The 15,421-nt window shown below is 45.6% G+C and overlaps 1 protein-coding gene across 1 annotated transcript; it reads left to right on the forward strand.

Moving 5' to 3' along the window:
* On the forward strand, positions 3,062-5,638 carry CCIN (calicin). The gene has a single exon (XM_003121999.6). The coding sequence runs from the start codon at positions 3,827-3,829 to the stop codon at positions 5,591-5,593; it is 1,767 nt and encodes a 588-aa protein (XP_003122047.1). The 5' UTR covers positions 3,062-3,826; the 3' UTR covers positions 5,594-5,638.

A 15,421-nucleotide genomic window follows, 5' to 3' on the forward strand; every position in this document is an offset into this window, starting at 1 on the left:
GGGCAAGAAACAGAATGGGTGGAGTAAAGAGACCCAGCTGAGGGGCTTGGGGCTAAGGTCCTATTCTGACCACACCTGGGTTCACAAGTTCTCGTTGACTTTGTGGGAGTTGCCGTCTTGAAGAAGTCCCTTAAAGAAGTTAGATTAGTGCCCACCACAAACAACCTATACTCAATGACCAGGGAAGTGGTTCCTCTACCCAAGACACACACGTACATAAACAGGTGGTGGACACTGGCAGGCAACCAGCCTCTTTAGGCAGGAGTCTGTTTCCTTGGCTGCTGGAATAAGGAAAATCCTAACTGGGGAGCTTTCAGGATGCTGACAAGCCACACAAGAAAGCTGGCTGAGCAGGTGGGCACTAATCTAACTTTAATGGACTTCTTCAAGACGGCAACTCCCACAAGTTCAACGAGAGCAGAAGACGAGCCAGATAGCCAGCTCCCCTTTGCAGCCAGAGAGCAGAGCAAGGAGTCAGGAAACCTGGGTCCCAGCCCTAGTTCTGTGCACTCAGAGGTGCACAAGCCTCTTTCCTTCTCTGGGCCCCAATCTATCCCAGTGCACAAGGTCTGGCACATGGAGTAAAGTCTGCTGGATCCTTTCAGGTCACCATAACACCTCCTAAGCCCAACTTTCTTCTTCCTTGCTTTTTTTTCTTTTTCTTTTTCCTTTTTTTGTTATGCCCGCAGCATGTGGAAGTTCCTGGGCCAAGAATTGAACCCATGCCACCACAGTAACCCAAGTTGCTGCTGTGGCAATGCCAGGTCCCTAACTCTCTGCACCATAAGGGAACTCCATAAGCCCAATTTTCTTAATTGAAGGAAGCATCTGATGAGAGACCTTCCTGCCCCTGTGTTCTGCAGCCTGAAAGAAAAACAAAGGGGCATGGCTGCCTCCTCCACCAAAGTGGATGTGGGGCAAGGGACTGATGAAACACCAGGGCCTGACCCATCCATCTCCTACTGGGTGGGCCGGCCAGGAGGCCAATGGGAGTGAAAAGCAAGAACCCAGCATCAGCACCAGGAGGCTTCATCCTCCACGTGAATTGCCGCTGCTTCTGGCCTCTCCTCTCCAGACCTGGGCTGCTGAAGCAATTAGAGCTCACTTATCCTCATAGGGAGACAACAGACCTGGTGGGACCCACCTAAGCCACATAGCTAGTTTGTGGAGGGCTGGAATCTAAGCCTTCTTTCCTCAGAGAAAATAGAAGGTCTTAGCCCTGTGCAGACACATATCTCAAGAGTCAGAGTGACTCTAACTCATTCAGGCATCAAGGTGAACAAATTCAGCATGCAAAGGTAGGTACTTTCTTTCTTTCTTTTTTTTTTTTAAAGGCTGCACCTGTGGCATATGGAACTTCCTGGGCGAGGGGTCAAATCCAAGCTGCAGCTGACGGCCTATGCTACAGCTACACCATACGAGCAGCATCTGCAACCTACACCACAGCCTGCAGCAATGCTGGGCCCTTAACCCACTGAGCGAGACGAGGGATCAAACCCGCATCCTCACGGATACTCTGTCAGGTTCTTAACCCACTGAGCCACAGTGGGAACTCCAAAAGGTAAGCACTTTTAAATAATTTTCAAATTACCAAATCCCCCAATAAAGACAAAGCTAGGTCCGAAGTGAAAGGATAAGGGAAAGAGTGAATAATAATGAGATCTTGACTGCCCCAAGGGAGGGGAAAAGCTTACTTTCCCCAGGCTCCAGTAACAGGCGCGTTTTTAGTAGGAGCGCTTAGGATGGCCTGAGGGTCAGGAGCAGGGCGTAGGGCCGCGTTGGAGGGGATCGAGGGCGCGGGCCGAGCCAGGCCTCTCTGCAGGTGTCGCCAATGCGACCAGCGTCTGCGTGTTGAGCCCCTTCCCAGGAGCTCTCTAAAAGGCTGGTCCTGGTAGGGCCTGCAGGAGCCGGCCCTCCTCCGTGGGAGGCTCCGGCTAGTCCCTATCCCTTCCTGGGCACAGCCGCGCCCCGGGAACTCGGGGAGCCCCACGTGTGCTCCGAAGGCGGGGGCGCAGTGCTGCGGGAGTCTGAGCCAGCCAAGCCTGCGAAGAAACCAACCCGCGGACACTGAGGGGGATGCCCCCAGTCCCGATGGCTCCTCTCTGGTTGCCCGGCCAAGCGCCTGCCGTCTGAGGCAGAGTACCCACGTCTGGAAAAAGGGCACAGGTGTGTTTTGTGGCGATCGTAGGAGGCCCAGCCAAGGGAATCCCAGGGTCGCAGGGGGCGCCTAGAAGGGGTGGCAGCTCCGCTTCTTTCTTCCGCTGGACCCGGGCGGGGCCGCAGGCGTTGGCGGCGCCCCGGCTCCCAAGTGGGAGATGACCCTCTAGCGCCACCGCGTGGCCGGAGGAAGAGCAGGGAGCCTGCCGGGAGGGGACGGGGGATGCTAGGTCTCAACTCCAGGGAACAGAACCAGGTAAACAAGTGTTTACAAAGGGAGCAGCCAGGAACGCCAAAGCTTGGCGAACTCATGTAATAATAACGGCAGCTAGCGTTTTTGAACGTTTGTTTCGAGCCAAACGCTCTGATTTAACACTTCGTCATTTTCTCTTGTAACACAATCCTTAATAATCTTTAAAGGGGGGGGGGTACTATGATGATTCCCATCTCACAGATGAGAAAACTGAGTTTTAAGGAGAAAAAGCAACCTGTCCAAGTCCACACGTGATGAAGAGAGCTGACCCATCACAGCCCCCAACATTTTACAGGCTTGGAAATGTAGAGAGACTGTCCGGTTTTCAGGGAATACTGAAATAATCAGGGCTTCCAACCCACTCCCATCCCCCGGGGCAAGGATAACACTTGCATTTTTGCTCCAGTGACTGGCCTCTACCTCTCAGTTTTATTTATTTATTTGATTTTATTTATTATTTATTTATTTATTTTGGACTTTTTGCCATTTCCAGGGCTGCTCCCGCAGCATATGGAGGTTCCCAGGCTATGGGTCCAATCGAGCTGTAGCCGCCGCCAGAGCCACAGCAACGCGGGATCCAAGCAGAGTCTGCGCCCTACACCCCAGCTCACGGCAACACCAGATCCTTAACCCACTGAACCCACAACCTCATGGTTCCTAGTCAGATTTGTTAACCCCTGATCCACGACGGGAACTCCTACCTCTCAGTTTTATAAGGAATGTTTTCTGTGGACCCAAAGGTAAGAAGCCATAGAACAGAGCTCTCTTTCTCTGATACCCAGGGGCCTTGGCAGAGAAGAGAGCGTTGGGGCTTGAGAATCAGAGACAGAGGAGCTGAGTAGTTCGGAGTGTCCTGAAAGGTGGGGAAAGTGCTGCATTACAGAAGGCCTGGGTCCCAGGCCCTGCTCTGCTTCTGACTGGCTACATGACCTTGGACAAACCCCTTCTGTTCTCCGAGCCTCAGTTTCCCTCCTGCACAAAGTACATTCTTCTAGATGATCTAATAATCCCTTTCCTTCCCCCAGCCTCCCTCAGCCTCCCTCCACCAACTCCTGCCCAAAGTGGCTCTGGCGTTCTAGCAGCAACGGTGAACTATGGCTGAGGGTCCCAGGTGGGAGTTGCGACCCATCTGCGTGTCCTCCTGAGTTCTGGACCCCAGCACGCGTCCTGGCCTTGGCAGGTCAGGTCGGGGCCGTCGGAGGGGAGAAAAGCCCTGTGCCTCTGAGAGAGGCCTGGGGTGGGGGGGTCGGCATTGTGATGACCTCGTCCACTCTATGACATCATCCTCTCTCCCACCCGCCCGCCTCCCTGCTCAACTGCGCTGCAGACAACCATCCATCTGAATCCCAAAGGCCTGAGAAAGTCCGTTCTCCAGTACCTGCTGCTGATCGTCTGCCTCAGCCAGCAAGAAGCACCATGAAATTGGAATTCACCGAGAAAAACTACAACAGCTTTGTGCTGCAGAACCTGAACAAACAGAGGAAACGCAAAGAATACTGGGACATGGCCCTGACTGTGGACCACCACGTCTTCTTTGCACATCGCAACGTGCTGGCTGCCGTCTCTCCGCTGGTGAAGAGCCTCATCTCCAACCACGACATGAAAACCACCGATGAGCTCTTTATCACCATCGACCCCAACTACCTGAGTCCGACCACGGTGGACCACCTCCTAGACTACTTTTACAGCGGCAAGGTGGTGATCTCCGAGCAGAACGTGGAGGAGCTGCTTCGCGGGGCCCAGTATTTCAACACCCCCCGCCTTCGAATTCACTGCAATGACTTCCTGATCAAGTCCATCCGCCGTGCCAACTGCTTGCGCTACCTCTTCTTGGCCGAGTTGTTTGAACTCAAAGAGGTCTCGGACTTGGCCTACTCCGGCATTCGCGACAACTTCCACTACTGGGCCAGCCCCGAGGGCTCCCTGCACTTCATGCGCTGTCCACCTGTCATCTTCGGCCGCCTGCTGCGCGATGAAAACTTGCACGTGCTCAACGAGGACCAGGCTCTCCAGGCACTCCTCAGTTGGGTATACTTCCGGAAGGATGAGCGGGAGAAGTATTTCAAGAAGTTCTTCAATTACATCAATCTCAACGCCGTCTCCAACAAGACGCTGATGTATGCCAGCAACAAGCTGATGGGCATGGAGAACAGCTCAGCCCACTCCACCCTGATTGAGAGTGTCCTTGTGGACCGCAAGCAGGAGAGGCCAACCAGTCTGCTGAGCTACCAGCGGAAAGGGGCCCTGCTTGATTCGGTGGTCATCCTCGGAGGCCAGAAGGCCCACGGCAAGTTCAACGATGGCGTGTTCGCTTACATCATCCAGGAGAACCTGTGGTTGAAGCTCTCAGAGATGCCCTATCGGGCGGCAGCCCTTAGCGCCACTGCGGCCGGTCGCTACATCTATATCTCTGGTGGCACCACGGAGCAGATCTCAGGGCTGAAGACGGCCTGGCGGTATGACATGGATGACAACTCCTGGACCAAGTTGCCTGACCTGCCCATTGGGCTTGTCTTCCACACCATGGTGACCTGCGGGGGGACGGTGTACTCAGTGGGCGGGAGCATCGCCCCAAGGCGGTATGTCTCCAACATCTTTCGCTATGACGAGCGCAAGGAGGCCTGGTGCCTCGCAGGGAAGATGAGCATCCCTATGGACGGCACAGCCGTGATCACCAAGGGTGACCGGAACCTGTACATTGTCACTGGGCGGTGCCTGGTGAAGGGCTACATCTCCCGGGTTGGGGTGGTGGACTGCTTCGACACCAACACTGGGGACGTGGTCCAGTGTATCACCTTCCCCATCGAGTTCAACCACCGGCCCCTGCTCTCTTTTCATCAGGACAACATCCTCTGTGTGTACAGCCACCGGCAGAGTGTGGAGATCAACCTGCAGAAGATAAAGGCCAACAAGACGACCACCTCGGTGCCTCTCTTGCCCAACAACTGCCCCTTGGATGTGTCCCATGCGATCTGCTCCATTGGAGACAGCAAGGTGTTTGTGTGTGGAGGCGTCACCACAGCCAGCGATGTCCAGACAAAGGACTACACTATCAATCCAAACGCCTACCTGCTGGACCAAAAGACAGGCGAGTGGAAGACCCTGGCCCCACCACCAGAGGCACTGGACTGTCCTGCCTGCTGTCTGGCCAAGCTACCTTGCAAGATTCTTCAAAGGATTTAAACAGCTTTTTAAGTGGGAGAATAAGTAAATTCATTATTATTCACAGTTTATTGAGAGAGAGAAAGAGAGGAAGATGGCCTGTTGGTTCCTTCTTAGTCTGTTTGGCCCTGAAAGTGGAGATCCTGGGCTCCTTCCAGTGGGGGGACTTCAGGGTCAGGCTCTTACTGGAGGGATCCAATCTGAGGCTGGAAACAAGTCTCTGGTGGGTGGGAATGAGGCATCTCCTGGGCACTGATTCCCAGTGGGTGGAAACTCAGGGTCACTCTGTTCCTGGAGGCATCCAAGCAGAGGCTGGAAAGGAGTCCCTGGTGAGTGATGGTGGGTGAGATGGAGGCATCTCCTGGGCATGGGCCAAGGTGATGTCTGGAAGGTCCCTATTCTGTACCCGGGTAGTTGCCATACAGGCATCTGCTCGACTGGCAGGTAAAGCATTTGCTTAGAGTCGTGAAGCCTCAGGCTCCTCCAACACCCGTTTCCTTTGAGTCTGCCCGGAAAGCAGGGGAGGGCCAACTCCAGGCCTGGGAGCGGAGCCACCTGGGCTGGGGAGGGAGGAGATGGGGGTGGGCAGGCTCAGGGATGGAAGCAGAAGGAACAGTGTTGGGACGGGAGAGGGGGCAGGATTCCTTGGCTGTTGTGCTTGATTGTGCAGCTATGGTGTGTATGTGTATGTCTCATTTGTGGGGAAGTTGGGGTTTCCTTACAACTGTTCCCAGTTAAGCAAGGTTCTTGGAGAACTTTTTCCTGGAATACAAGATCTGAGGAACTAGGGCTGGAGAGAGGTGAATAAAGGGAGAAAAAAGAAACCTACATCTCTGCTGGAGAGATGTTTAGGCAGGATGACAGGATGTGAGACAGGATGGTGTAGTGATTAGGGGTTTGGACATTGAGGACAGATGGCCTGGTTCAAGTAACAGTTCCACCATTTACTGGGTAATCCTGGAAAAGTTACCAACATCTTTGTGCCTTAGTTTCCTTATCTGTAAAAAGACGTCAAGAAGGGGCCTACCTCCCAGGGTGATGGGATGTGCTAAATCTCTGGCATCTATTAAAGTGCCGCAGGAGGACATTTTTAAAAGAAAAAGAAAGATGGTGAAGCAAGGGTCCAGGTTCACGGGCCCTTATATTAAGTGAGGTTCCCATAAAATATTCTCTGAAACTCCCTACCTCAAAGCCTCCTCACTTCTAACTACCTCTGTTTCCCTTTCATTTATTTGTGTACTTACAATCCTCAGCAAATTAGAAGAAACTGACCAGGTCCTTAAAAACCATCTATAACCTTTGTTCATTCACTCATTCATTCATGAATGTATTTATCAATTCAGTTGCGCGCACACACACACACACACACACACACACACACGCCATTCACTGAGGCTTCTCTGTGCAGGTCCCTGTGCCAGGTGCTGGGGTTGTGGGGATGACACAGTCCCTGTCCTGGGAGAAGAGTATCTATACCAGTGCCATGATGTAACAGGAATATTATGCAAGCCACCCCTGTTCATTGCAATTTTTTCCTAGTAGCCATGTTAAAAAGGAAAAAAGAGGGCGTTCCTGTCGTGGCTCAGTGGAAAAGAGTCTGACTAGCATCCATGAGGATGCAGATTCGATTCCTGGCCTTGTTCAGTGGGTTAAGGATCCGGCGTTGCCGTGAGCTGTGGTGTAGGTCGTAGACACAGCTTGGATCTGATGTGGCTGTGGCTATGGTGCAGGCTGGCAGCTACAGCTCCATTAGACCCCCTAGCCTGGGAACTGCATGTGCAGGCCTAAAAAGACCAAAAAAAGTAAAAAGAAACAGGTGAAATTAATTTTAATAATATATTTCATCTAATTCAGATATCTAAAAATTATTATTTAAACAAGTATTCAGTGTAAACATTTACCTTTTTCCTAAAATCGATCTGAGACTAGACCTGTGGTGGAGATTTCATTCTAGTTCTCTTTTCCCATCTTCCCTTTCAAAATTATTTGTCAAACACTTTACATATACACACACAGAGCAAACTTTACCTATCCCAAATGTTCCCAGGATGCCACATAAGGGTTTAAACCGGTGTCAGTGAAGCATTGGCGAAGCCTTCTTCCATCAAGACAGCAAAATCCAAAGAAGAGTCTATTGTATTTTTCTGTCTTATTTATACCTTTCTGTTAACATGTGAAGTTAGAAACTGCAATATTTTGGTCCACGTTGGGTTGTTCAGAAGTATTAAAAAGCACAATGGAAGGATGACATATTTTATTTATTTACTTGTTTGTTTGTTTTTATCTTTTAGGGACACACCTGCAGCATGTTGAGGTTCCTAGGCTAGGGGCTGAATCGGAGCTGCAGCTGCCAGCCTACGTCACAGCCAGAGCCACAGCAACACGGATCCGAGCCAGATCTGTGACCTACAGCACAGCTCATGGCAATGCTGGATCCTTAACCCACTGAGTGAGGCCAGGGATCGAACCTGCATCCTCGTGGATACTAGTCAGATTTGTTTCTGCTGAGCCACAAGAGGAACTCCAGATGACATATTTTATTTTATTATTATTTTTTTAATTTTTTTGTCTTTTGCCATTTCTTGGGCTGCTCCCACGGCACATGGATGTTCCCAGGCTAGGGTCGAATTGGAGCTGTAGCCCCTGGTCTACGCCAGAGCCACAGCAATGCGGGATCTGAGCCGCATCTGCGACCTACACCACGGCTCACGGCAACGCTGGATCCTTAACCCACTGAGCAAGGCCAGGGATTGAACCCACAACCTCATGGTTCCTAGTCGGATTCGTTAACCACTGAGCCATGACGAGAACTCCCAGATGACATATTATAAAAAGCTTTATTGAGATATGTCACATATAATTCACCCATTTAAAATATTCAACAACTTTTATATATTCCCAGACCAATACAATCCCTGCCACAATCAATTCTAGAACATTTTCATCACTCTAAAAAAAAAAAAAAAAAACCTTGTACCACTTAGCTGTAAACCTCTCATCCCCTCACTTTCCTAGTCCTAGGCAACCACTAATCTACTTTCTGTTTCAATGGATTAGCCTATTGTAGACATTCATATAAAATGTGACCCTTTATCTAGCTTCTTTCACTTAGCACAATGTTTTCAAGGTCTGCCACATTCCAGTGTGTGCCAGTACTTCATTCCTTTTTACAAAGTTAAATCATATTCCATTGTGTGGATATGTCACGTTTTATGTACCCATTTATCTGTTAGTTTGTGGACATTTGCGTTGTTTCCGTTTCTTGGCAATTATGAATAGAGCCCTATGAACGTTTGTGTACAAGGTTTTGTGTTCACATGTGTTTTCATTTCTCTTGGGTATATACATAGGAATAAAACTTTTGGATCAAATTTTAACTCTGTGTTTTTTGTTGTTGTTGTTGTTTTTTTTTTTTTTGTCTTTTTGCTATTTCTTAGGCCGCTCCTGCGGCATATGGAGGTTCCCAGGCTAGGGGTCGAATCGGAGCTGTAGCCACCGGCCTACGCCACAGTCACAGCAACATGGGATCTGAGCCACATCTGCGACCTACACCACAGCTCACGGCAACGCCGGATCCTTACCCCACTGAGCGAGGCCAGGGATCCAACCCACAACCTCATGGTTCCTAGTCGGATTCGTTAACCACTGCGCCATGACCGGGAACTCCTTAACTCTATGTTTAATCATCAAAGCAGCAGCATTACTGTATATTCCCAATTGCAATGTGTAAGGCTTCTAATTTTTCTGCACCCTTACCAACACTCTTTATTATCTGTTTTTCTACTTATTATCATCCTGTTGGGAGCAAGTAGCATCTCATTGTGCTTTTTTTTTTTTTTAATAAATTTGGCTGGAGAATAGATGACTTAGAAAGGTATGTTAGGAGTTCCCGTCGTGGCTCAGTGGTTAACGAATCCGACTAGGAACCATGAGGTTTCGGGTTTGATCGCTGGCCTCACTCAGTGGGTTAAGGATCCGGCGTTGCTGTGAGCTGTGGTGTAGGTCACAGACGAGGCTCAGATCCCAAATTGCTGTGGCTCTGGCATAGGCCAGCGGCTACAGCTCCAATTCGATCCCTAGCCTGGGAACCTCCATATGCCACGGGAGCAGCCCAAGAAATGGCAAGCCAAAAAAAAAAAAAAAAAAAAGGAAAGGTGTGTTAGTTTTAGATGTACAGCAATGTAAAGGAATCATGCATGTACATTCTCCATTCTTTTTCAGATTTTTCCCCCTTATAGGTTCTTATACAGTATTAAGTAGATTACCCTGTTGCTATACAGTAGGTTCTTGTTTCTCATTGTGTTTTTTGTTTGTTTGTTTGTTTTGTCTTTTTGCCTTTTCTAGGGCCACTCCCGCAGCATATGGAGGTTCCCAGGCTAGGGGTCCAATCGGAGCTGTAGCCACCGGCCTATACCAGAGCCACAGCAACTCGGGATCTGAGCCGTGTCTGCAACCTACACCACAGCTCATGGCAATGCCGGATCCTTAGCCCACTGAGCAAGGCCAGGGATTGAACCTGCAACCTCATGGTTCCTAGTCGGATTCATTAACCACTGAGCCACGACGGGAACTCCTCATTGTGGTTTTGATTCACATTTCCCTGACGCCTAAATGATATTGGATGTCTTTTCATGGGCTTACTTTTGATGACTGTTGTTTAATAACCTTGCTTCTTCCATGCTCAACTCTTATCAGAGAAAGTTTTATTCCTGAGGAAGAGTTCTGTAGGACAAAACACAGGTAGCATGGCTCAGAAACATGACAGTCATAGTGCATTGTTTCATTCAGGCCACAGAATCATGACGAGTCTATTCCTTACCACCTAGCCATCTACCTTAGAATATTTAATATATATATATTTTCTTTTTAGGGCCCCACCTGCGGCACATGGAGGTTCCCAGGCTAGGGGGTCCAATTGGAGTTACAGCTGCCAGCCTACACCACAGCCACAGCCACACAGGATCCGAGCTGTGTCTGCAACTACATCACAGCTTATGGCAATGCCAGATCCTTAACCCACTGAGCGAGGCCAGGGATTGAACCCGCAACCTCATGGTTGCTAGGTGGATTCGTTTCCTCTGCACTTTTTTAAAAGTACGTTAGAAAATATCCACTGCTAAGCATGTCCTCTCTGCATCTTCACTATTCCTGGCAATGAGAAAGAGCTCCCATTCTCTTGGCTCTATGTGTATTTGGTACCATTTAAAGGAAACATAAAAAGTTCCACATTTACTTTCAAAAGAACAGTATTATATCTTTGAACAAAAGTAAATATATCACATGTAAACTAGAACACTTATTATTAGAAGGCTTTATTCAGACTCCTCAGAAACATTTAAAATCTTTTTAAGAATATAACACACGTCTATGGAATTCCCATCGTGGCTCATGGACTAGCATCCATGAGTTTGATCCCTGGCCTTGCTCAGTGGGTTATGGATCTGGCATTGCCATGAGCTGTGGTGTAGGTCGCAGACGCAGCTCAGATCCTACATTGTTGTGGCTTTGGTGTAGGTGGGTGGCTCCAGCTCTGATTTCACCCCTAGCCTGGGAACCTGCATATGCCGTGGGTGTGGCCCTAAAAAGGCAAAAAGACCAAAAACGATAATATAGCACACAACTCATAACTGTATAGCTTCATAAATTATTTTCAATATTGCATATATCCATGTAATCATTATCGAGCTCAAGAAATAGAATATTGCCAATACCTGAAATGTCTCCTATGTGGCCCCCTTCCTGATTTTAATCCCTTCTCTCCCCTCTGACTTTTATGGTATAGCCCTTGCTTCTCTATATGGTTTTGCCCATCCAAGTAGGCATGTCTAAAACATAGATTAGTTCAGGCTGTTTTTGAACTTTACATAAGAGAATTGTAGCATATGAATTATTTTGTGTCTGGCTCCTTTCGTTCGAATTGTGTTTTTACAATTCATCCACGTTGTATGTAGGTGTAGTTCTTCCCACGCCTTGTCTGTATAGTGTTCTGTAGGCACATCCTTTTATTTATTCAGTTTCCTCTTGATAGATATCTGGGTTGTTTCCAGTTTGGACAATTATAGACAATGCAATTCTTGTGAATGTATCTTGGTGCACATGTACTCAGGTTTATCTAGGATATATAGCCAGGAGTGGAATTACTGTCTTCATTTCTAGATAAGGCTAAACTGTTTTGCAAAGTGATTGTGCCAATTTACTTTGCCATCAGCGGCACATGAGAAATCCTGTTGCTTCTACATGCTTGCCAGTAGTTGCGATTGTCAGATTTTTAAATAAGAGCCAATTGGATATGAAGTGTTATCTCAGTTCTGTTTTAATTTGCATTCTCTTGATTGATAATTACAGTTAAGCACCTTTTCCTGTTAATTGGACGTTTGGATTTGCTCTTTTGTGAAATCTTTGCTTTTTTCTGTTTGGTTGACTATTTTCTCTTTTTGATTTGTTGGAATTCTGAATATACTCTGGATATGAGCTCCTTATAGGTTTCACATGTGGTTAACATCTTCTATTCTGTGGCTTGCCTTTTAACTCATAAAGGTATATTTTAATTTTAATTCATCTGATTTGTCTTTTCCTTTTTGGTTACTGTTCTTTTTTTTTTTTTTTTTCTTTGTCTTTTTGCCATTTCTTGGGCCGCTCCCACGGCATATGGAGGTTCCAAGGCTAGGGGTTGAATCGGAGCTGTAGCTGCCAGCCTACGCCAGAGCCACAGCAACGCAGGATCCGAGCCACGTCTGTGACCTACACCACAGCTCACGGCAATGCCGGATCCTTAACCCGCTGAGTAAGGGCAGGGATCGAACCTGCAACCTCATGGTTCCTAGTCAGATTCGTTAACCACTGCGCCACGACAGGAACTCCTGGTTACTGTTCTTGATACTTGAAGAAATCATTCTTTAGCCTAGGGTCACAAATATCCCACATGGAAATGTAATTGTCCCAGTACCAGTTTTCCTTCTTCTCTGCAGTGCCACCTTTTAAAATCACATGTCCATGATGAGCTTTCTTATTCCGTTGGCCTATTTGTCAGCCTTATACCACTGCCTCCATTTTTACAGCCTTATCATATCCTATTCAGTTTAGAATTAGTTTGTCAAGATGCACAAAAAAACTGTGAGGACTTTGGTTGTGATCCTGCTGAATTTATAGATCAATGTAGGAAAATTTCATGTATTTAGAATATCAATTTTTATAATTCATGGACATGATATATCTCTCCATTTGGGAGAGTATTCATTAATTTCTCTTTTATACTTTACTTTCTAGAGGTCTCACACAACTTTTGTTATATTTATTCCCAGGTACCTGATGTTTAAAAATTATATAATATTTTTTAAAATATATACCTTATATATAGTATTCCTTTAAAACATATATGTAGGAGTTCTTGTCATGGCTCAGTGGTTAACAAATCCGATTAGGAACCGTGAGGTTTGCGGGTTCGACCCCTGGCCTCACTCAATGGGTTAAGGATCTGGCGTTGCCGTGAGCTGTGGTGTAGTTTGCAGACGTGGCTCAGATCCCGTGTTGCAGTGGCTCTGGTGTAGGCCGGTGGCTACAGCTCCAATCAGACCCCTAGCTTGGGAACCTCCATATGCCACGGGTGCAGCCCTAGAAAAGACAAAAAATAAAATAAAATATATATGTAGTATTCCTTTTAAAAATTTATTTCTTCTTTTTAGAGTTAGTCTATAGAAATACAGTTGATTTCTGGATATTGATTTTCCATTTCGCAGATTGTAGATCTTTAGATATTTTGAATGTGAGCCCTTTATTAGTTGTACATGTAGTAAATATCTTCTCTTTACTCAATATGAATCGTAGCTCTAAATGTAAAATGTAAAAACTACAAATGTTTTAGAAGGAAACACGGAGAAATTCTTTGTAACCTGGGTTAAGTAGAACACTCAAAGCATGATCCATTTAAAAATTGATAAATTGGACCTCATCAAAATGAAAAACTCTAAGTGGGAAAGACACAGTTAAGAGGATAGAAGGACAAACCACAACTGAAGAAAATATTTGCAAATCACCTCTTTGGCAAAAAACTTGTATCCAGAATATATAAAGAAATTTGTAATAATTTATTTGTAGATATTTCCATACTTTCTGTATAAACAGTTTTATCATATATAAATAATGACTTTGTTTTTTAAAGAAGGTTCCCTTGAGTCCAAGTTGCTAAAAGTTTATTGTGATAGATATTGAATTATCAAATACTTTTTCTGCATCCTTATTAAAAAGAGTATTTTTTCTCCTTGTTTTAGGACAAGTCACTTTTATTAATCTATCAGTGTAAAACCATCTGTCCATTCCTGGGACAATGTAACTTGGTTGTGACATATTATGCATATATTTTTATATAAAATACAATATACATTTATACAACTATTAGACTCAAATTATATAACTTCTTTAAAGTATTACTGGATTCCATCCACTATATATTCATTTAGTTTTATACTTGTAGAATTATCACATGGAGCTCTTGTGAATGGTTTTTTTTTTTCCCCTCTGTGCAGCAAGGGGATCAAGTTATCCTTACATGTGTACATTCCTCCCCACCTTGTTCTGTTGCAACATGAATATCTAGACATAGTTCTCAATGCTACTCAGCAGAATCTCCTTGTAAATCTAGTGAGTGGTATTTTAAAAGTGTTAGTTTCATACACTGCTAGTACTGTATAGAAATATAATTGATTTTTGTGTGTCAATCATATTCCTTGCAATTTAGCTAATCTCACTTATTTTGAGAGTTTATTGGGTAGATTTTTTGATATTCTCTATGTAGACAATCATCTCATCTACAAATAGGGACAGTTTTATTTCTTCCTCTCCAATCTGTATGCCTCATGTCTTTTTCTTGTCTTGCAGTGCTGACTAGGACTTCTAGTACAATGTTGAACAGGAATGATGAGAGAGGACATCCTTGACTTGTCCCTGACCCTAGGGGGACAGCAGTCAGCCTTTCACCATTAAAAATAATGAGTTTTTCATAGATGTCCTTTATCAGGCTGAGGAAGTTCTCCTATATTCCTAGTTTGCTGATTATTTCATAAAAAGTGAAAGTTGAATTTTGTCCATTTTTTTCTGTGTGAATTAATATAATTATGTGAGTTTTCTTCATTAGACTGTGAATGTGATAGAATACATTGATTTTTCAAATATTGAAGCATCTTTGCATCCTGGGAAAAACTCCATTTTGTTGTGATGTATTGTTCTTTCTATATGTTGCTGGATTCAATTTGCTAACATTCTGTAGGATTTTTGCATTTCTGTTCTTAGGGGATATTGGTCTACAGTTTTATTGTTTTTTGTTTGTTTTGGTGTTTTTTGTTTTGTTTTGTTTTTGGGATACTGCCTTTGTCTACTTTTGGTATTGGAGTAATGCTTCCCCATAAAACGAATTGGGAAATGCACATTTCCCTCTCTCTCTTTCCCTGAAGACATTGTGTAGAATTGGTCATACTTCTTTAAATATTTAATTGAACTGGCCAGCAATGCTCTCTGGCCCTGGAGGTTTATTTTTGTGAAAGGTTTTAAATTACAAACCCAATTTCTTAGAGAGTTATGGGGCCATTTAGATTTTCTATTTCATCTGTGCTGAGCTTGAATACATTATAGCTTTCAGGAATTTGTCCATTTCACTTAAATTATCCCATTTCTATACATTGAGTTGTTCATAACATTCTCTTATTATCCTTTTAATGTTTCCAGTGTCTTTCAATCAATATTGCTAATTTGGGTCTTTTTACTTGTAAGTCTTGATAGAGATTCATGGAATTTTTTTCAGAGTCAGATTTTAATTTCACTAAGTTTTCTTTATTTTTCAGTTTTATGGATTTATGC

The sequence above is a fragment of the Sus scrofa genome, chromosome 1 (assembly GCF_000003025.6).
Source record: "Sus scrofa isolate TJ Tabasco breed Duroc chromosome 1, Sscrofa11.1, whole genome shotgun sequence".
Taxonomy (NCBI): domain Eukaryota; kingdom Metazoa; phylum Chordata; class Mammalia; order Artiodactyla; family Suidae; genus Sus; species Sus scrofa.